Here is a 21,227-nt window from a genome sequence, read left to right on the forward strand (position 1 = left end):
CTCATAGGCCTCTGTTGCGATTTGGTGTGGTCTTTAACTGAGCTGACATTTAAGTAGCTTTCCCATATCTAAATGAATGTAAGCCTATGCAGTTTCTCACCTGTTACAGCAATGCTGCTTTTGCAGTGCTGATGGACTTTTTTTTTTTATTGAGGAAGCATTACAGATGATAACAAAGGCTGTGCTGGTTTGAGGTTAGTGAATTGTAGATGTATTACCCTCCTATAATTAAAATTTGAAATCCTCCCTTGCTATCCAAGCTGCTGGGCAGGTAGCTGCTGCTGTTCCTAGCTTCCCTTTCTTCATGAAATGAGCCTCCATCGCTGTCTGCACCTCACTTAAACCACAGCCCTGGGGAAACACTGGTAGGGTTTTAAATGGCAGAAAACAGAATTATGTAGAACAAATAAGACATCACTAGGGCACCTGCAGGATTTTGAGATTGCTATTGCTAATGTAGAATCCTGTCTGCATACAAGTGTTTGTTTTGGTGCACAAGCCATGCTCATATATTGTGGTCTTACTTCTCTGGAGGAAGCTTCGAGACTATTTCCTGCCCAGGACTGGGGAATTGTTAGAGCTGCTTCAGATGAAAAGCATTAGAGATGCAGCTGTGTATCTGCAGCAAGTTGAACCCTGTGGGATTTTGCACCAGGCCTCTCTTTTAGCAGCTCCTGTGTCTAAAAGGCAGTTCTTGGTTTCTCTCCAGCATTGTGATGCTGCAGTGTTTGTAATCACCTGGATGCAAGTTGGCTTTTTGTGCAAATATGAAAACGAAGCAAGCTTGTCTTGCAGTTCCAGTGCTGTTGAGAATTTGAAAAGTCTTGGTTTGTATGTTGAACACTTAAAAAATTCTGATACATCACTGTTCCCTTGAGTCTTAGATAAGGAATAGCTTCTTGCATGTGAAGAGGTGAAATAGCTGCAGTTGCTAATAGAGACAAATTGCCCTGCTGCAAATAGGAATGACCTGTTGGAGTTAATCTGTGCCACAGCAATCTTACATAGAGAAAACTTGGGCATTGAAACATCACTGGGTCTATGTGGAAGCATTTCTTGCTGACAGAGGACACGACTTGATAAACATGAGCAACCTGTGCTGCAAAGAGTGTCCTTGAGCCCATTCCAGAGGCAGGAATTAAGGTGATGAAACAAATCCCCACATCCAGCTGCAAGGGGGCAGGATCTGCTGGCTGCAGGAGGCTGACCCATAAACGTTTTAATTAAGTCTTACCCTATCTGTATCTCACACACAGCCTTAGCCTATATATGCCTTTACGTGTGTACCAATCCCAAAGTAAGTTAGCTGTGCATGCCTCTTCTGAGTTAGCATATAAGTCACTGTATCGCTGCAATAAACTGGAGCATGACTTTTAACCACATTGGCGTTTGTAGCATGACTCTGGCCGTGATTTTCACCGACAAATGGCGTGTGAACAGGCTGGACCAGATCAACATTAGTCAAGGTAGCGATCCCAAGTCTTTGCGGAACGTGAAGACAGGGACGGGTGACATCGGTGGCGGAAGGAGGCACTGTGAGGTAAATGGAATGCAGGAGCTGGAATCTGGGATCTGGACCCAGACCTCTGCACGGTAGGACTGGTTGCAATGGAATCAGAAGCAGTGATTCAGCTGCTGGTGAGCATACTCTCTAAGAGAGGTGTCTCTGCTAGCCAGAAGAAACTCTGTGAGTTGATTAAATGGGCTAATCATGGGTTACATGAAGGAAATTCCCCTACTGTTTAGTCCGTGTGAGTGGAGCGGCATTGGTAATGCCCTATGGGATGCCACTGTCATTGGCGATAAAGCTGGCAAGGTGGCTAGGGACCTGGGTCTGACTTGGAAGGACGTAATTACCATGTTAAGAGCAATGAAAGTGGAACAACAGGTCGCTATGGCTGCTGCAAAAATGCTCATTGCCACTCCTGCTTTTCTGGCCGACACGACCAGTAGCGACCAGACTGGCACTAAACACTCAGCTGGCAACTGCAGCAAAGAGCCTCCTGGGTTTGAAAAGTTTTTCAGGACTACTGTGTTATCACCTGTGAAGGGGCTCACTGCTACAGCTGTGTGTACCACAGCTGATTTACTGAATGCTGCTAATGACCCATCAGTAGCCCACAACAACAAGGATTCAGCTGTGGATCTGGATAAAACAACTTCTTCGCACAATTACAATCACGATCACGAGGAACCTGCTTGGCGCCCGAAAATGTGATCCCCTCCACTTCCACCTAAGACCTCGCCCGCTCCACTGGCCCTTTGTTCTTAACAGTGCACTTGTGTTAGCAGTCATCATTCACCGAAGCGAACTGATGAACACCAACCTGATGAGCAATCTGGTAAAACTGACTTAATGATGGAAGAAGTTTTGCGGCGCTTAGGGCGCTTGGATACGACAGACCTCGGGATTCGCTCTGAACTTGCGCCCACAGCTCCTGCCACGCCCAGGGCTCCCGGTGTGTCTGTGACTTCCAACTTAACCGCGGCACCTCCGAATCCCACAGAAACTACGGAGACTGCGGAGATGCTGTCACTAGTGCGGACTCTGAACTTTAAATTATTTTTAATATTTTCAACTGTTGAGGAAGTAGCTGGAGGAATACAATTGGAATATTCTTCTACAAATCCAGTTCGACCACCACCAGCTGCACCAACCATTTGAACCTACTGTACTATCACCTGGGAAGGAAGAGATAAACCAGGACTCCAAAAGAGACTTTGAAACTCAATTTTTCCATGGTGATTAATCTCTGATGCCCTAATGTCTATAAAGGGTGATTTATGAAGCCATTGACATTTCCAACTTTTGCTCCCCATGGGAGCAGTGGGACCTCCACTGCTTAAGCCCCCTTCTCAACATCGCAACATCGCAAACTGCCTGCTATTGCTCTGCTGCCGTAAAGAATTGATCGACAAAAAAGAAAAAAGAAGGGAGAACAGCAGAGGAAAAGAGAAAAGAAAAAGTGATCAAAACCAAACACAGGGAACTGCACACCATCCCCTCCTCCAGTGACGACAGCTCCAAGGGAAAGCAGTCCCAGATCCACCCTTACCATCCTCTATGCCTCGTAGCTCGCCCCCAGAAGACAAACCCCTTAGGTTGAGAGACTCACAGTTGATAGATCTTCCTGACAGACTCCAGAAGTTAGAAGGCCAAAGATGAGTATAATGCTGGTTACCAGCTTGGGGTCTGTAGGACTTGTGACATGCTTCCATCGGCTTCTCCTGTGCTTACTGGGATCCGGCAGTGGGTTGTGTTGGGAAGGCAGTGGGTCGGTATTAAGACTGGATGCTTCAGATAGCTAGGCTATTTGCATATGTAAGCTTTCAACAGACCTTCAAGCAAAGGTGTTCACATTACCACCACAATGGCACACAAAGCCTTGCTAAATTGCTCAGCTCCTGCTCTGTTAACTCCACCCTTACCAGCCTAAGACAGGACGCCACTGAAAAAGTGCCCAATTTTTCCTGATCGATTAAAGTTTTAAACACAGAAGAATGGAAAGGTTCCCACAGAAGTGAAAATGACTGGATGAGTTTTTCGTCTTGGGTCGCATCATGCAGATTGAAAAGGACTTGAGGGCTTTGAAGGGGCAGGAGATCGGGGCTGGTTCTTGGTTTTCAGTTTCATTACCTTCCCCTGCCCCTGGTACGCAGAGCGACCTGGCATTGGGAATGCGCCTTCCCCACCCCCCACCTTACCTCCTTGCAGCTTCTGTAGCTTATCTTCCCCAGAGAAGCAGAACTTGGTTCTTAAAGGAGACAGTGCTACGTTTTGATAGCCCTTGATTGTCACACATTTTAGAGTTTAAGAGTTTACTGGATAAGATGTTAAATGGTTATTAATTGTACTAGAGTTTTGGAATCATTTTAGCAGCGTAATCATAAGAAGGCTTAGGTAATTAAAATAGAGTGTGTTAAGTAATTGGTAGTGTTGCAGAGGGCAAATTAATGCAAGATGATATTTTTCAAAATTAATATTGTTTATTAATTTTGCTATTCAGAACTCTCACCACCCACAACCACTAATTTTAATAATATTTTGGTTCTTACACAGTTATGGAAACATTCTTTGGATAATATCTACATCTAATATAACCAGCAACATATCTAAACATTAATTGAACTGGAAGAGACTATCCCCGCGGTCAAATTCCACTTGCGGTCAAATACGCCGTTTGCCCAGTAGATGGGCTCAAGCTCTTTCTGCTCTGTGGCAGGAGGCAGTAGAGAATTACAAAGAGGCATTGAGCATTTACTCAAATTATTATTACCCTCATGGGGGCTAGCCACAGTCCAGACAGTGCCCAAATGCTTTCAGGGGACTCTGTCTTGTTGAACGTTGAGGCTTGAATCTTCCCAGCTTCTGGGGAAAGGACGCAGACAATCTCTGACCTTGTCTCCTGGCTTCTTCTGGACAATCTGTACATATGTCCAGGAATTCTAGGCAGGACCTTCAGGTGCAGAATGCAGTACAGTCTTGGTACCATGTCATGCTGGCACACAGGGTAGTCACATGCCTCCAGGGTCTGCTTCTGGTAACTCCTGGCAGTGGAGTTTACCAGGCAAGCAGTAAGGCAGTGTGCAATAGCAGCACGGCTGGGCACAGCAGAGATAGCAAGGCAAAGGGCAGGGAAGCAAAGCAGTGAAGCAAAATCATGTTGCTCACCTGTGTATTTCCTTTCATCAGTGTGGGACGAGATTAATTGCCTCTTGGACCCAAGAATAGCCAATCAGGATGGCAGTTAGCTAAACCATACCATATTAGGCAAAGCCATAGGCTTGCTTTTCCCTAATTTGGGAAAAGCATGGGCCTTGCACTAGGCAGGCACAAGCTAAGTGTGTGTACTTTACACCACAGGACCCTGGGCAGGCCAGACTCAGTGACTCCAGGTCCTTTTGTGTCCGTTTCCCACACTTGCCTCTCTAGTGGAGCAGGAAAACAGGCTTAGGCAAGGCAGGACATATATAAGCCTATTTTGGGCCGATGAGGCCTACCACAACAGGTAGCTATTATAATGGAATATTATGGTAAGAAGTTGTTTGTGGATGTATAGGTTAATGATTCTCTCTTTTGTACTGATTCTAAGGTCCTTTCTTTTTCTGGATACCATGGTACCATCTTCTTGGGTTTTCTTTGTTTTTTCCTCAGTAATGATTAATGGTTTAATTTCCTTTAGTTGGTAGATTTTTTAAGTTGATAGATAATATAGTTAAGGCTAAGAGTTCATACTGGGAGTATCATAGGATATTTAGGATATAGGGATATTATGGGATATTTTTTCTTAGTTTTTTTTCTGTATATCTAGATAGCACTATAGGATAAGGATCATGTAACCACAAAAAAGAGTAAAATTGAAAAATTCTCTAATCACCTCATACAGAGAAATTCACCCTAGACAAGGCAAATAGATTTGTTAGCTTAAGGAATGAATTTGTTTTTGTCTGGTTTTGTATCTGGTTTTGTGTTTGTTCATGCATGTTCACAGGCTTTTGATGGATACCAGCTTGTTATGATTAGCCTGCTTTGGCAGTGAGCAGAAGTCTTGCTCAGGTGGCAGATACTGTGGCAAGAAATTGAAGGGAATTCTGAGATAATGGTTGTGTGTGCATAGGTCATAGGTTTTGATCACGCTTAATGAATTTTGGTATTTTCAGGAGCTTCCAGCAATTCTGTTTTATGAAGGGATAACTGCAGAACAGAGATCAATTCAACCTCTGATATAAGGGTCAAACCTGCTTGTTGGTGAAGATGGCACTGTGCTTGTTATCTTTTTGTGAAGGGCCTTGCAAAAAGATGAGAAACACTGCCTTAGTTTTAAAACAAATAGAGGAATTGTGGGAATTAGGCCTAGTAGTCTAGAAGCAACATATAGGGCATATCTTTTGTGTCATATTCAGAAATTAGTAGCCCTTAAGCACAATAGACAGCAGATGCAGGTCATAGCAAAGGAGTGTGGCAAAAACATCAACATTCCTGGAATTATAGGGTGAATGCAGAACAATGGGAGTCTGAGAAGGAATACTGGACAACTAGGTGAGCACAATATCTGTGGGGATGGAGCTTGGCCTGATCTGTAAGGGGAGGACCCTGTAGTCTAGAATGTCTTTCTCTGTTAACTCCAAATACATCTACAAATCTACGACATCGATTACCACACAGAGCCCGACTAAAACGTGGCGCACATGCATTCCCCTGTGACTGTGGTGATCGTCTGGGCCTTTTGGTCTTTTGAACAACTTACTGTCGCTGTCTTAGCACCAGAGGTAGCAGCAGAAAAAGCTTTGGGGTTGTTAGATAAGCTTCAGTTGACTTGCTAAACAAACTAATGCTACTAGCAAAGCTCTGTCAGGTTTATTATTGGACGTTGACAGCATCTGACATGAGACTTTGCAAAAGAGAGCTGCTGTAGATTTTCTGCTTTTAGCACAAGGTCATGGGTGTGAAGATTTCAAAGGTTATGTGTTGCATGAATCTCTCAGGCCATGCTGAATCTACACACAAACCCATACAATGGTTAGAGGAGCATGCTAATAAAATCCAGCAAGAAGTTCACTGACAGGTCTAGAAGGCGCTTGTGCTTTTTCTAACAGTGACATTAATTCTCGCGTTGTTAATTCTGTGAGGGATTGAAAAAGTGGTAGGAATTCACTCTGTCATTGTCATTCCTGACAAACAGCTTCTAAACCCACCCCAGTGCAATACTGGGGCAAGGTGCCTTCACATGTTCCACGCAGCACTGCCTTGCCAGGCTTATCCTCGCCAGGCTTATAGGAAAGGCTGCCTGGGCAGCTGTTGGTCACTGTGTCTTTAGTGGGAAAATGCTGGTCATTTGTCTCCTGTTTTTGCAGGGCTATAGGACAGTCTCTTACCTGAACTCACCAGCTCCTCTCACACCTGTGAGCAACACCTAAGTTGTTTCCTTTTTGCTGCAGGTTTTCTGCGCGGCGTGCTGTAGCCTGAAGTGCAAGCTGCTGTACATGGATCGCAAGGAAGCCAGAGTGTGTGTCATCTGCCATTCAGTGCTGATGAATGGTGAGTGGGGAGAGGCTCTGGCCTTCTCTTGAGCTGCAGAGATGCTGTAAAAAACAAAATCCAAATACTTCATTTGTATGGGTAAGTACTGCAAACCAGCAACAGCTCTTGGGAAAGCAGCCTGCAGTTAACAACAGGCACAACTGGTAAGACTGCAAGGCCTTTGGAAGCTTTCATTTGAGTGCTGTACCTGCACTGCAGCAACTGCTTGCTTTTGTGGGGGTTTTGAATGTGGATTTGGTTCTGGTTTGGGGCTTTTTGTTGTTGGGTTTTTTTGTTTGGTTGGTTTGCTTTTAATTCGGGAGCCTAGTCTCTGTCCTTTGGTGCTTGACAACCTGTTACACTTCTCTATTGGATGCCAAAGGGAAGAGTGATGCAGTTGTGCCTCTTGGAGGTTATACATTGTAGGAAATTGGGGAAGTATGATCCACAAATTAATCCAGCTCTTCTTCCTCCTTAACTCCTTGCTGTTAGAGTAGGATTTTTTTTCTAAAAACCTGTCCACAAGCTGGGCAGCTGAGCTTGGATGATTGCTTTGGGAACGTTCTTGGAAAGCCTGTCAAATGCAGGCTAGAAACGTCATGTGAAGATAGGACACATGAGAGTGCTCACAAGTCGTTATGAAGTTATCTTTGGGGTAAAGAAAATACCTTATCTTTGGGTTAAAGAAAATACTGTGTTTGGGTTTAGCCAAAGGGCCATGGAAGCTCTTCTGTATTTTGCCCTTTTCTAGTAGCAGCACTGCTGATGTGTGTTGTAAATGTGGGCAGATGAGAGTATTCTTCCCACTGTACCTTGAGACCTCTGAAGATGTCAGGAACTTCTGCGTGCTGACAGTTAACTTTTGGGTGATGATGCTGTCCAGCTGACTTATGCCCATCGCTCCAAGACAGCTGTTGCTGAAGGACTCAGCATTCAGATTTTATGTCTTGAACTAAGGAGGTAGAAAATTTGGATTAGATCAAGAGAGGATCCTTGTGAGTGCTTAAATCATGAGAGAACCTGTCTCAGAGTGAGAATTCCGGGCATTTTGCCTTTGGTTTACTAATGGGGAGGTGACTCAGTGATGAGGTGGTCTTTAATGGAGAGGTGACTCTGTGATGAGGCGGTCTTGGGGTATCATGTATTACCTGGTTAACCAAAACTTGATGGTAGAGGTTACTTCAGGTGTTGGGGAAGGTCTGACAGGTGCACTCTGACATGTCGTAGGCAGAATGAGAGGTCAGGCAGATTGAGGTTTGGAATGCAGGCTTTTAACCATTACCATAACTATCCTGATAATTACTGAGCTGCTCTCACAGAGTCTCCACTGCTGCAAATGCTGGGTTTACCTTTGGAGACTTTTCTCCAAGCTTGCCGCTGTAGTTTAAAACAAGAAACAGGAGATTGTGGTTTATGTCAGTGTCTGGTTCAGGCCAGGTCACTGTGACAGCATAGATTATTTGGGCTGCTGCTTTCAGAAAGGTCTGGTAGTGTTTTGAGCATCTAACTAAACTTAGAAGCTCCTAGCTTTATTTTTCTCTTCAAAGTAGTTCAGTGTTATGCAGCTTTGCTTGAGGGTGACCGAGTGCTTAGTCTTGAGCACCCAAAATCAGTAGATTGTTTTTGTTATGAAACAGGAATAATTAAAAAAATAATTACTGTGCAGTGTTCTATTTTAATTCTTATTTTAATTCTTTACTGTAGGTTAAATGTGTAAAGTGACAAGAAATATTGTTGTAATATCTAGAAGTTAAAACTGGTGCTGCTGTTGAAGGGGTGTTGAAGTGCTGGGTTTAGGATTGAGAAAGGAGCACATTTCAGGGTACAGGAACAGGGAATTACACCTGACAAAGCACAGCTGGCTTCTTTTGCTGCTGAGGAGGATTTATTTTCAAGTTGGAGGAGGGAAGAATCTGAAAATATTGCAGTTAAAACCAGAAGTGTTCTTGCAAAAGGCATCATAAAATGGATTATATTGTCATTATTTCCTTATAAAAGCCTTTCTGTCCTGTTGGCAGTGAGCATGGACACCACTGCTTGGTTTGTTCCAGGGCAGTGCTGCCTGCCTGCTTAGGTGGACTTGACCCAGGCTGTTCTGTGTTTCTCCCCCTATTGCAGTGCTCTGTGATGATGCTTTTGGTTACTGCTTACTTAACCTGTAGCCTGATCAAGTTCGATCCTTTCCCATCTGCGCAGTTTCTTTGTCAGTACAGTTTTGAGTGTTTTCCACTCAGTGTGGCAGGTTCAGCATTAATCTCGGCACAGTTTGGGAAGGGAGAGTTGCAGTTCAGTAGTTATTTCATCTAGTTGCTTGGTATCTGGTTTCTTCGGAGTTGGGAAACAGTTGTGTGTTTTCTGGCACTTTTTGATGGCCCAGCTGTGTGTTTAATTAAGTTCCCAATGCTCTTTTTACTGATCAGCTCAGTTGGGACTTGATTTAGAAAATGCAAAGATGTTCTTTGCCCATGATACATCTTTTCTACTAAAGAAGTCCTAGAGATCTGACTTCTCACTGTGCTTGACTTGTACTCTAAGCGAATACAGAGTTTTGCTCTTAAAGTACTTCAGTTTAATTACTTTTCTCAGATGTCAGACGTTTCACTCTCCTGGTTTTGCAAAAAGGAAGTGGGAGAACTTATGTTCTGTTGTGCTCTCTTTGGGTTTTCTTGGTCTTGTTCTTTTCACCCTGTTTTTCTGACATGTACGTGATGTGCCCTGGGATCTTAGGTGGCATGTTTATGCCTGTTTGGAGAAATGCCTTTATTTGTTAACACACTAACATGCAAGCACACACAGGAGCTTTCCAGTGCCTTGCATAGCTGCAATCCTTCCTTACAGATGATAACGGAGTAGTGCTGTGGAGACGCAGTCTTTGTCCTGAGCCAGAGGAGAAATTTCCTTGGGAGAGATGTCATTAACAAAGACATTTGATGTATTATTCTTTGGGTAATTGAATTAAGGCTCAAGTTCTGCCTTCAGAATAAACAGCATGAAGATTGCTTTGTAGTTAAGAATAGAAGTTGTTGATCTGCCCTGAACCGCCCTGGCTATTAAGAAATGCAAGGTGCCTTTTGTCTTTTGTCTATACAGAAGATAAATCTGCTCAAGTGTCCTGTAAGTTGTAAACTATTTGCAGTAGCAGTATCCATCTGTGCCTGCAGTGGGACAAATATGCACACACAGGAGAACTGAGTGTTCTCAGTTGAATCTCTGAGGAGATAACAAAATGAAGCATGAGGAACTAAGCATCCCTCAGGTCACAGTGTACTGCCATCATTTTCAGACCACATTTCTCCATCAGCTGGTTTTAGGGAACAGGACCTGTGCTGTATCTTTTTTTTGTTCAGTTACGGCCTGCTGAGTTGTAAACTGAGAAGGAGAGGTGGTCTGTGGAGGGCAGCAGGGTCTGTACCTGCTGTAGCTGAGCACTTAACGTAGCACTGTGGGCTGTTAGGTACCTTCCCCTGTGCTCATATTTCTTCTTCTTTGTTTGCTTTAGCTCAAGCCTGGGAGAATATGATGAGTGCCTCCAGCCAGAGTCCTAATCCAAACAATCCTGCTGAATACTGCTCTACCATCCCTCCTCTGCAGCAGGCTCAGGCATCAGGTGCCCTGAGTTCCCCGCCTCCCACTGTCATGGTACCTGTGGGAGTTCTAAAGCATCCTGGAGCAGAAGGTCAGAGCATTTCTTTTCTCTTGCTGTTTGTGTGTAGTGAGAAGTTGGAAAGAGTATCTGCACTTCATCCATTCCAAGTACTCTCAATACTCATAGAATCATAGAATCAATCAGGTTGGAAGAGACCTCCAAGATCATCCAGTCCAACCTAGCACCCAGCCCTATCCAGTCAATTAGACCATGGCACTAAGTGCCCCGTCCAGTCTTTTCTTGAACACCTCCAGGGATGTGATATTCTTCTCCTCAGCAGGGACATGAGGACAAGTAAACTATTCTCAGCAGGTGTGTTTATATGTGGTGCTGTCATAGGAAATGCATCAGATGATGTCCTAAGTCCCTTTTAGTCTGCATTCCTCTATTCCTTATTTTTTCCATTTTGCTTTTCTTCTGTACTCAGATTTCCCAGTCAGCACTGCTGTGAGATCTTAAATTGTTTTTCTTCGTGTTCTCTCTAGTGGCTCAACCTAGAGAGCAAAGGCGTGTTTGGTTTGCTGATGGGATATTACCCAATGGAGAGGTTGCTGATGCAGCAAAACTGACAGTGGCTGGGACAACTTCCACAGGAACCTTAGCAGTGTCCCATGATCCATCAAAACCTGTGACCAACAACTCTCTATCAGCAGAAGTAAGGAAGCGTTTCACTGCTCCCCATTTGCTTTGGTTGTAAATACTGTGTTAGCTTCAGTAAGACTAGCCTGGGAAATCTGGTGAGGCTTGTCTTCCTGTTCTGGGCAGCAAGTGGCCTTGCTTATTTTATGGCTTGCAGGGTGGAACAACCATGAGGTTTGAACTCAAATGAGCTATGATGGGGCAGAGCACTAAGCAGTGGTTGAAGTGCTAAGTGGCTTCCATGCATTCAGCAACTATGAAGGTTGTCTGTGTAGTGCATCTTTTAAAGAGCTAAGTCCTGCTCAGTGTGGAGTCTGAAACATTGAGACTGGCATGGCATGAAGCAGAAGAACACTTTGACATGTCTCGTAAATCAATGCACACAGGAAAGTGCAGATGACATCTAGCAGTGTTAGATGCACTGTGCCCCATCTGAGTGGAGCTGAGGCATCACAGTGCAGGAAGGGGCATGTGTGGTGACAGAGCAGGGAGACTCAGTCCCTGTCTGATCCAGCTTTTCACACACAGGAATCATCACAGTCATTTGCTCTTAAAGAGCCAAATTACCTGGTGCTTCTGGTTCTCCTGCTGACACAGGCTCATTGCCTACCCCTAGTAAGCTGCTCAGCCAACTCGTGCATTTTTATCATTGCTGTTTTGTAATGCTGGCCTCTTCTCTTTGCTTCTCCTAGACTGATAATGCATCCGTGTTTTCGGGAAACATAACTCAGGTTGGCAGTCCTGTTGGCAGTGCAATGAATCTAATTCCTGAAGATGGTCTTCCTCCAATTCTCATCTCCACTGGAGTAAAAGGAGGTGAGGATATCGTTTGGCAGCTAGCAATTATGCTCACCAGTTACAATTAACCTAATAGGTACTGTGTGTAGTTTAAAAGTAAGGTGCTGGCAAGATCCTGAGTGCTTGTAGAAATTCCCAGGAAGTCCTCGTGGCCAAATGTTGTGACACACATTTGCACCCTTGATCCTTATTAGCATCCAGGAAGAACCTCATCTTGCAATGGAATCACTGTAAGAAGTAAAACACAGAGCAAAAAGGAAATGTACCTTTGGTCTAAAAATACCTGCTGATTGCTTCACTAACTGGACTGTGGGGAGTGTTTCACACTGAGACACATTTTAATTAGCCTCATGAATATTCATGTTTTCTTTCTGAAATTCTCTTGGAACACCTGCCCAGTGTGAGGCATCCCCAAGCACTGTGTTCAACAGCACTGTTGCATGTGGTGGCCTACAGCGAAGCTTTTAGTGGTTGTAGCTTTTAGTGGTTGTGATGTCCCCTTCCAGAGAAGACAGAAGACTTTTTATGATTAAGCAGATATTTGTTTATCTGGCTGCTGCTCTCCACAGCCAGATCCCTAACATCTTTAACACACTGCTGGGAGTAATTTATCCTGACATCTTTCTTTCCTTTATTCGTATTTTGCTGAAAGAGAGCATTCCTAATGGTAAGGCTGGAAGTAACCTTTTCTCACAGGGTAGCATCAAACCCAAACTGTGAGCAGTGCTAGTTTTAAAGCACACCTGCCCCATCCTCTGTTGCTGTTCCTGTAACTCCAAATGCACTGCTCAGCTCTTACATGGAGAACCTCACAAGACACCATGCTCTGCATGCTGGTGATGTTTCATGTACTCTCACACACCAGATTTTCTTCATAGCATTTTGCTTCTTCTAGCTGAAAAGACCTCCAGACACCTTTATTTCTAGGAAGCCAATTTACTTAGCATCCTAGATAATTTGGAGGAGAAAAGGTAATGCATTGTTTTCAAACTCTGTTTTCATCAGTTAAACGCAGAGTAGATTTTAGGTGAAGAATGTTAATTTGCTAGTCATCTGGATCTGGTCATAGACAGACACTGCAGACATCTTACAGGTTTCATATTGAGATCCATTGTATAGTGGTCTTAGACTTTCTAAGGTTGGTTTATATTGTGTGCTTCTCTTTGTTATCTTCTTTGCAGCTACTGCATGGAAAGTGTAAGACCTGTGACACAGGGACAGGACATGTGCTTGGTGTTTGTAGTTCAGAACTGATGCTCTTCTGCTTTGCTGTGATGCAAACAACTGGTAACTTTGTCATTTGGGATTTCAGCTGAAAGCATGAGACATTTCTCAATTCAATTTCCATTTTCTCTTTCAGTTGATACTGAAAAAAAAAAGTGATTTATGCAACAAGTTGCACTTCTCTTAAGGGTGTACAGGGGTTATGCACATTAGTGCTAGTGAGGATTGAAAATAGCCTAGGAAACGAAACTGGCAATATTCTAATAACTTTGGGGTTTTTTTTAAAGGTCAGAAGAAGCAAAAAGCATCAGAATTTGGATTATTTGAGTATAATGTAGAATACTGTGCCAATGAATTAAGGACTCCAATGTGTGCTTGTTTTTTTCATAGATTATGCTGTAGAAGAGAGACCTTCTCAGATCTCTGTCATGCAGCAGCTGGAGGATGGTGGCCCTGACCCTCTTGTGTTTGTTTTAAATGCTAATTTGCTGTCCATGGTAAAAATAGTAAATTGTAAGTTTATTATTATTAAATAAGGCTTGGGATGTGAGAGGGGAAATGTTATCTCTGTGTATGTGTAGGAACAGCAGCAGCTGCATTTGGTTGGATAATCTCTGAAAATGTGTATGGAATGAAAACTTTGTACTTAGCCATATTGCATTAAACTGCAAGAGGCTCTTTGCAGTCATTTAGGCATCAGTACAGATAATTCTGTGTGGAAAATGTAGACTGATAGAGCCTGCAGTTTCAGGTTTGGAGATCAGTGTCTGCTCTCCAAGGTGCTTTGTTATTGGTTGCTTAACTCCTTCCTTTGTCATCTCATTCTGGTAAAAGCAGCTGGGCATCCCATGGTAGCAGCACAGGTTCTGTCCCACTTCTATGCATCTCTTCTGTCTCTTTATTCTGTTTTGCAGCAGCTGGCTAGACAATAGTGCAGTGTTTTATGTGTATAGAACAATGGCATTAGTATGCATGTATCTGTACCTGTTAGATGAAAAAATTTATTCCAGCAGCTTAGTGTTCTCAGCAAAGGAATTGTCAAGCTTAGAGCACATGTCCGTGTCATCACTAATGGTCATGTGAAGCACAACAACGCGGTGACACCTCCTGAAAGCATCTGACACCCAGCTGTCCATGTTGAGAAAGATCACTGTCTGGACCTGGGTCAGGATCCCTGCACACACAGCCGACAGCCTGGCCTTTCCCCGGCTTCCTTCATTCCCCTTTAATTCCTGTCCTTTAATTTGGGTACAGAAAATGCTCAGAGTCTGTGCTGTTAATCTCAAGATCTGACTGGGAGCTGGAAGGCTCTGTCTCAGCTTTAGCTGTACACTGGCAATTGAGCTGCTTTTGTTTTGGGTGGTGTGCTTGCTCACAGGGTAAGCAGGTGTAGAGCATAATACATCTGCATGGCAGGTACCACAGAAGCCATGCTGTGAAGCTGATCTGTCTTCCTGTTGTGAAACTGAGTTGTATCCATGCTGATCTCCTGATACGTGTTTTCCTCCCTGCAGATGTGAACAGGAAGTGCTGGTGTTTCACCACCAAAGGCATGCATGCCGTGGGGCAGTCAGAAATAGTCATCCTCTTGCAGTGTTTGCCCGATGAGAAATGTTTGCCTAAGGATATCTTCAACCATTTTGTGCAACTCTACCAGGATGCCTTAGCAGGTAGGAATCCTCTGTTAAAAATGATTTGAACACATGATGGTACCAGCTCAGCAACTCACATTCTGGTCCTTTAGCAAATGCCTGCTTTTGGATAAGACAATAAGGATCAAGGTTGAATTGTCACGGGCTGTTAGTATCCAGTGTTACTTTCATCTCACCAAACAGAAGTACTAATGCAGTGCTGGTGACCTGGGAAGCTGCTCCAAAGATCTTCCAGCCTTCATCTGTGTGCCAGCAGAGCAAAGAAGTCTGAGCAATGAGGCCATGAAGGCTACTGCAGCAGTGGGGCTGGAGGACTCTGCCCACTACATCATTATGCTCAGCAGCCATTGCTGAATGTCCACTGTAGCTGCTTCTGGTGGGTGTTGGGTTAAGAATTTGAATGTAGCAAATATACCTAAAATTAGACCTGGATTTTGTTGAGCAGTGAGTGCAGCAGGATACTTAGCAGGGTTCATGGCTATGCTAATGACAGTGCTTCTAATAATTGATGTATTTTTTGCAGCTTGAGGTCAGGATAGCGTTTTAAAGACACAGAAAGTAAAGGTTGAGAATCCTCATGCATAGTCTGTTAAGCAACCCCACAGCAGGCAGTTCAGAGATTTCAATGGTGTATATGCCTCTTGCCACATCGTGGAGTTTATATTTACATAAGGTCATGTCTCCTTGTGCCTGGAATCAGTTGTGGGGCATTGCAGAAGTGAAACCTGAAATTTGAATGTTATCAGCTCAGCTGCAAGACTGTGGCCTGTAAACCTCCACACAATTTAGATTTGCCTTCACCTTTAGCTGTTGTTGGACCTTTAGAATTCAAAAACAGTGCATAAGTGCATAAGAAAAAATGCAAATAATCAGTTCTGCTGGTAAGAAAATAAGTCTACTTTTCCAGAGCTCAGGTTGGATCACATTAAGGTTATGTCCTGAAAACACACTTACAAAAGGTTCTGCATATCATTTGCAGTGCCTTTGGAATGACTGGGTCCAATGCTTTAATAAAATAATGAAGAAGATCTTTGTTTCCTAAAACGTCTTAGTACAACAAAGGTCAGCTTGTCCAGAGAGGCTGCCAGGTTGAAAATGTGCCATTATCAGATTCCAGGATGGATCTCTCACTTCATTTGCAATGTTTTCTCTTCTGATTATGGTATTGTTCAGAATGAGATCGGCAGGAGAAGCCACCTCTATGTGTATGCATGTTGCAGCTGCAGACCCAGTTTGGTGTGTACAGTGCCATGAAGGTCTGTATAATTACACTACAGAAATACATAATTTATAACTCCTGCATAATGGATTTGGGATTCTTTTTTTGGTGCTCTAGTGGTAGTAATTTGATGCCATACAATTGCACCGGCACAAAGATCTGCTTTCTGTTGTGCAGTCCTTAGGCAGAAACCAAATGTCACTGGTAAGAATTCCACTGTGCAATGCTCCCTTGGTAGGATTTGCTCTGAGTAGTAGAATTAGACGGATACCTTGAGCTGCTCCGCAGTGCTAAGCTGCACTGAGGTGTTTGTACAACCTGGCACCTCAATGACTTGCCAGAGCATGTTGCAATGCACTCTCCATGTCTGTCCTTGTTTTCTTTCCACATCACACACGTCTGGTAAGGTTACATTAACATATCTGCAACTCTAGCTGTTCTAAACCTTATGCAGGCAGAGAGAGAGGATGTGGTGGTGTAGGGGGTGTAATCCCTTGGAAGTGGTTAGCAGTTTGCCTGCTGCTGTAGATGGAGCCGGCTTCCAAAGTTGTTGACTGCAGGGGTACTGCACCTCCTGACCATTAGATGAACATGCAGAGTGAAAGAGGATTCCCTGCCTCACCATTTTGTTTTCCATTGTTTAATCTATTAGTTTGAATTTATCTCACCATCAGGAAGCTGAAATAAATCCTAGAGACCTTTTTAATTTATCTCCCTGAGAAAAGTTTTCTTAAATCCAGCCAGAAAATGAAAAGACTGGGTTTGTTTTCATCGGAAGGGAAAGAAAGGTTACCTCCAGTGAGGGTGGTTTTGTTCTGAAGGGACCCTGGACGTTTTGGGTGTTTTCAGCTGAAAAGTGCAGCATTCCCCTTGTGCTTGTTTAATTGCAGCCCCTCTCTCTAGCAGTTCAGGTTTTGCACGAGTCACATTTATTTACCAGCTCATCTTGCTGAAGTGTGAATTAATTGCGTGTTCAAGCCCAGAAGCTCAAACTTGTAGGTACTTGTGCCTCTTCCCAGGTGTTTCTGCTTTCCCCCGGGCACGACTTGTTTCTGAGGCTGAGCCCTGTCCTCTGTGCCAGCCCTGGCTGTCAGCTGTTTGCAGGCTGTGATTCTGGTGTGTACAAGCAGTGACAGCAGAGTGCAGGCCTGCATGCCGCAGGCAAGGGTGTTCAGTTTGCGCACTCAGAGCTTTGCAGCTTGTCCTTTCAGCACTGGTGAGGTGTCAGCTTGGTGCAGCATGACCCTGAGCCTGCCTTGTTTTAGGGAAGTCCTCAACCTCAGGCTATGATCTGGTGTTAGGACTTCTTAATTGTAAAACAGTGGAGGGATTTGGAAGGAAAAATGATGTTTGGCACTACAGGTTGTATGCCTGTGAGTTAGGATAAATTGTAAAGGTGTTAATTAAGTATTACTTGCTGATCAGTTCTCATCACTTTATTTTCCCTCTGGCCCCTCTGTCATTGAGCTGCCTGCTGTGTTGCTTTTATTGTTTGGAATGGGAAGCTAATAATTTCTGTTGTGGTTGTAGTAGTTGCACTGTTGTAGTAGTAATCCCATGATTATCCTTGTCTGTTGGCTATAAGCCTGGCAGGAGGTCTAGTGAATGGGAAAATGAGAATTTCTGTCCATCTGAATGGGAACTCTGAAGCAGCTGGATGTGTTAATACAGAGCTGCCAAATCTGCCCTAGTGCATCAGCTCTGGTAGAACACAATAAATGCCACTGTTACTTTTGTAGTGAGAATGCAAATCTGGCAGCTGCTCGCAATGGCTTTGTGATTGCCATGGTTTGGGCATACTCCAGGTGAGGATGAATCTGTCCCAGTCCTAATTCTGGATATTTTTAACTCAGCCTGGTTTTAGTTAAATAAGATGGTAGCTAATGCAGAGTAGCTCTGTGGGGCTCATGCAGATGTTCTGAACAGTAACAGATTAACTGAGTGAATAGTGCACCCCTGCAGTGTAATGTGAAAAGATGCGTACAAAATCAAATGTCACAGAAGGTGTGAGAGTGATTGTCTAGGAGACTGCCACAGACTAGCCTGAGGAAAGTTTAGATGCTGGTGACTGCTGCCCACAGTGATAGTAAGTGAAGCATTACAGCCTGTGCCAAAATGAGGAGGTCCTTTCTTGATTGTGTGCTGGTGGGCTTCCATAAAATGATGGTGAACATGGTCAGAATTTTGGATGTTGTTTCTCTGTCTTTTCTCAATGTTGGCATCTGCCACAGATGCATGGTACCATCAAGTTCCATTCATGGTCTTGCCTTTTCTGTACCTCCTTGTGGCCTTGGAGTAGTGGTGACTGGGTTGGTCTTGCTTTTCCAAGAGTGTGTGCTCCTGTGCTCTTGAAGAAAATCCAGGCGTGGTGTGTGGTACTTGGCAGTTCTTGGTTGTCACTGATGACAGCGGAATGAGGTTGGACAGATGGAGCTGACTTCCCCAGGCCACATACCTGTGCCTTCCCTGAGACTGGATGCTAACACACAGCTTTTTGACCTGGGATTAGCTAAAATATATGAAGCATACAATGGGAATTTAACCTCACTGCTTTTTTAAAAGCTCATTGCTGGCTTCACTATGGATTGAGGGCAATAAACACAAGCAGAGATCTTTTTTCTTCACCTCTCCTGGTATAAACTATTTCAATTGTGTTCAGAGGGATTGCCAAACTGATAGGCAAAGCAGGTTGTTTGTCAGAGGAAAATACTTAAGAGAGGAATTCAAAACAGTATGGCTCATGACTGAAAAGAAGGTCACCATCAGTGGATAAAAGCGTGGGGTTTTTAAAGGACTTGGTAGAGCTGCTTAGGATTTAAAGTCAAGGGTAGCCTAGCATAACTGAGAAGAGAATAAGCAGTGACCTCCTGCAGACCTGCTTTAGATGCATTGTGCACAGCTGTGGCACTTCCTAAATAATGTCAATTGTTTGACGTCAGATGATGGAACTTAATGTGAGGAAAGGCACCTTTCTGTGCTCTCCACGGTTGTCCCTTTGGAAAGGGAGTTCTGGTACTTTGTGCATTATGTTCCATGCTTTTGAGAAGGTTGGCTTGCTTGGAAGGTTCTTCTGGCAGCTGCCCTTTATCAACAAGCTTCTGAAACACAGTGGTGTGCTTAAAATGCGTAACGCTGGAGTGGATTGGGTTTGACCGCATCAGGTTGGTAACAGCAACTTGCCTTGCCAGTTGGGCCATGACTTGGAACCACTCTCAGAGACAGATCAAAAAGGCTGTCAGTCTCTATCCAGAGCAGAAGTGTCTGTGGAACAAGCCCAGAGCAGCTTTTTGACTTGGGTTTGCTGGTTGAAAAGGGCGCTAGAGAGGTGGGCAGGAAAACACTTGATTCTTCCCATGCTCTCCACATAACAGGCTCTTGCATGCTCCTCTGAATGATGGGTTACAGCACAACTGGTTTGGCATCTTCCTGGTGGCGAGCCACTGGAGCATACACTGAGCAAGCTGATTGTGTCACAAGGAGCCACTTACGACTCTGTGGCTTATGGCAGCAAAATGCTGAACAGTTGAGTTGCAGATTCCACTCTGAGGGGTTTTCTCATGTTTCTGTTGGCTGAAAATATTCTTGGTAAGGCATCCTGAGTGCATGAGCCTTGAATCTTTATCTCCTGAAGCAGAAAAAGGTAGTAGATGTCCCCTTCTGTTGCAGCACTTGGGTTCGGTCACAAGTGGAAATGTCTGACTGCTTTGTCATCCCAGTGGGCAGTAGTAGCACACATCTCAGAACTGTGAGGTATTGTACAGCCCAGCCTCCGTCACACAAAGTACTTCAGAAAAGGGTGCAGAATTCAGTTCACTTTAGCAGTTCATGCAGTTTAAGTTTAGAAAGGATTATTATGGTCATGACGTTGGAACTGAGAAGCTCACCAAGTAATCTTAATGTCGGGTCTGTAGCTTCTATTTGGATAAGAACAGATGGGAAGGGAGAAAGGAAGTATAAATGAAGAAGAGATTAGTGAGAGGAGGTGGGAACTGCAAAAGCAAATGAGTGGAGTTGAGATTGAAAGGTGCCAGTAGCTATTTTAGATAAGAGAAAATCTTTTGCATGAGCACGATTGATCCCTTGGTTTGCAGTCATTAGCAAGATGCCCAATGGTGCATTAGCAATGGACTTCTGAGCAGGCAATGGTGTCACAACACACGCTGGCATTTGCAGATGGGCAGGACTTTGAGCAGCTGACAACGTTTGATGTGGCTGTTGATCATGCTGTTGCTTTGGTTTGATGAGTAGCTGCTTTCCATCAAGTGCGCTCAGCTGAGCGTTGCAGAATTGCAGCCCCTCTAAGAGTTGTGGACTTCGATCTGAGGTGATGGTTTCAGCTCTGGCTTGTGTCTGTCTTTAAGGTTACAAATCGTTTTTCTCAGGATAGCTGCAAGCTAGGAATGAGCTGCATGCTGCTGTGGGTTGCCTGGGCTGCTCAAGCTTGTCACCTTTGAGCCAAGAGCTTGAGAGCTTCGTTTGTGCAGCACCTCATGAATACAGCAGAAAGAAAAAAATCCACTAAGTTGTCCACAAGATTTGAATAGCAAGGAAGCACCTCAGCTTGTTTGCAGGATAAAAGAAGCCTTTCTTTACACCTGCCAGGAACTATACTTAAAGGTGGAGGTCTCAAGGTCATGTGAAAGAAAAAAATAGTCAGTGGTGATTGTGCTGTGGTGGTCTGGAGGGATGAAAAGTAGCATGGCCACATCTGAGATGGGGCAGGAATAGCTATGTCATTCTTATGCCAGTGCTCACCTCATGGAGAGTTGCTTGGCTTGGGACTTTCACTGGGGTTCAGTGTAAAAGACAGACTTGAATGGTCTCATTGCTTAACCTTTCCCTTGCTGTCCATAACTGGACCTGCTGTGTTTATGTCTCTGGCATTTGTAACTGCTTGTATGTGGTTCTTAGGCTGTTTTGCAGCATGAAAACAGAGAAGGCTTAACTTGAAGATCACAATTACTGTCAAAGCTGCAGCTCTGTGGCTCAGGTTTTAGCTGCTGAACACCTGGTGTTGGTGTGTGTCTC

At 44.1% G+C, this 21,227-nt stretch overlaps 1 protein-coding gene across 2 annotated transcripts in view; it reads left to right on the forward strand.

Annotated features, from left to right (window-relative positions):
* ZFYVE9 (zinc finger FYVE-type containing 9) overlaps positions 1-21,227 on the forward strand; it is a 79,848-nt gene that overhangs the window by 41,297 nt on the left and 17,324 nt on the right. For both annotated transcript variants that reach the window (XM_064147381.1, XM_064147380.1), the window contains 6 exons: positions 6,940-7,039; positions 10,521-10,697; positions 11,153-11,322; positions 11,999-12,122; positions 13,719-13,841; positions 14,843-14,998. In XM_064147381.1, coding sequence (XP_064003451.1) covers positions 6,940-7,039; positions 10,521-10,697; positions 11,153-11,322; positions 11,999-12,122; positions 13,719-13,841; positions 14,843-14,998 — 850 coding nt within the window. The remainder of the gene's footprint in view (positions 1-6,939; positions 7,040-10,520; positions 10,698-11,152; positions 11,323-11,998; positions 12,123-13,718; positions 13,842-14,842; positions 14,999-21,227) is intronic.

This window comes from Pogoniulus pusillus, chromosome 8, assembly GCF_015220805.1.
Source record: "Pogoniulus pusillus isolate bPogPus1 chromosome 8, bPogPus1.pri, whole genome shotgun sequence".
Lineage (NCBI taxonomy): Eukaryota > Metazoa > Chordata > Aves > Piciformes > Lybiidae > Pogoniulus > Pogoniulus pusillus.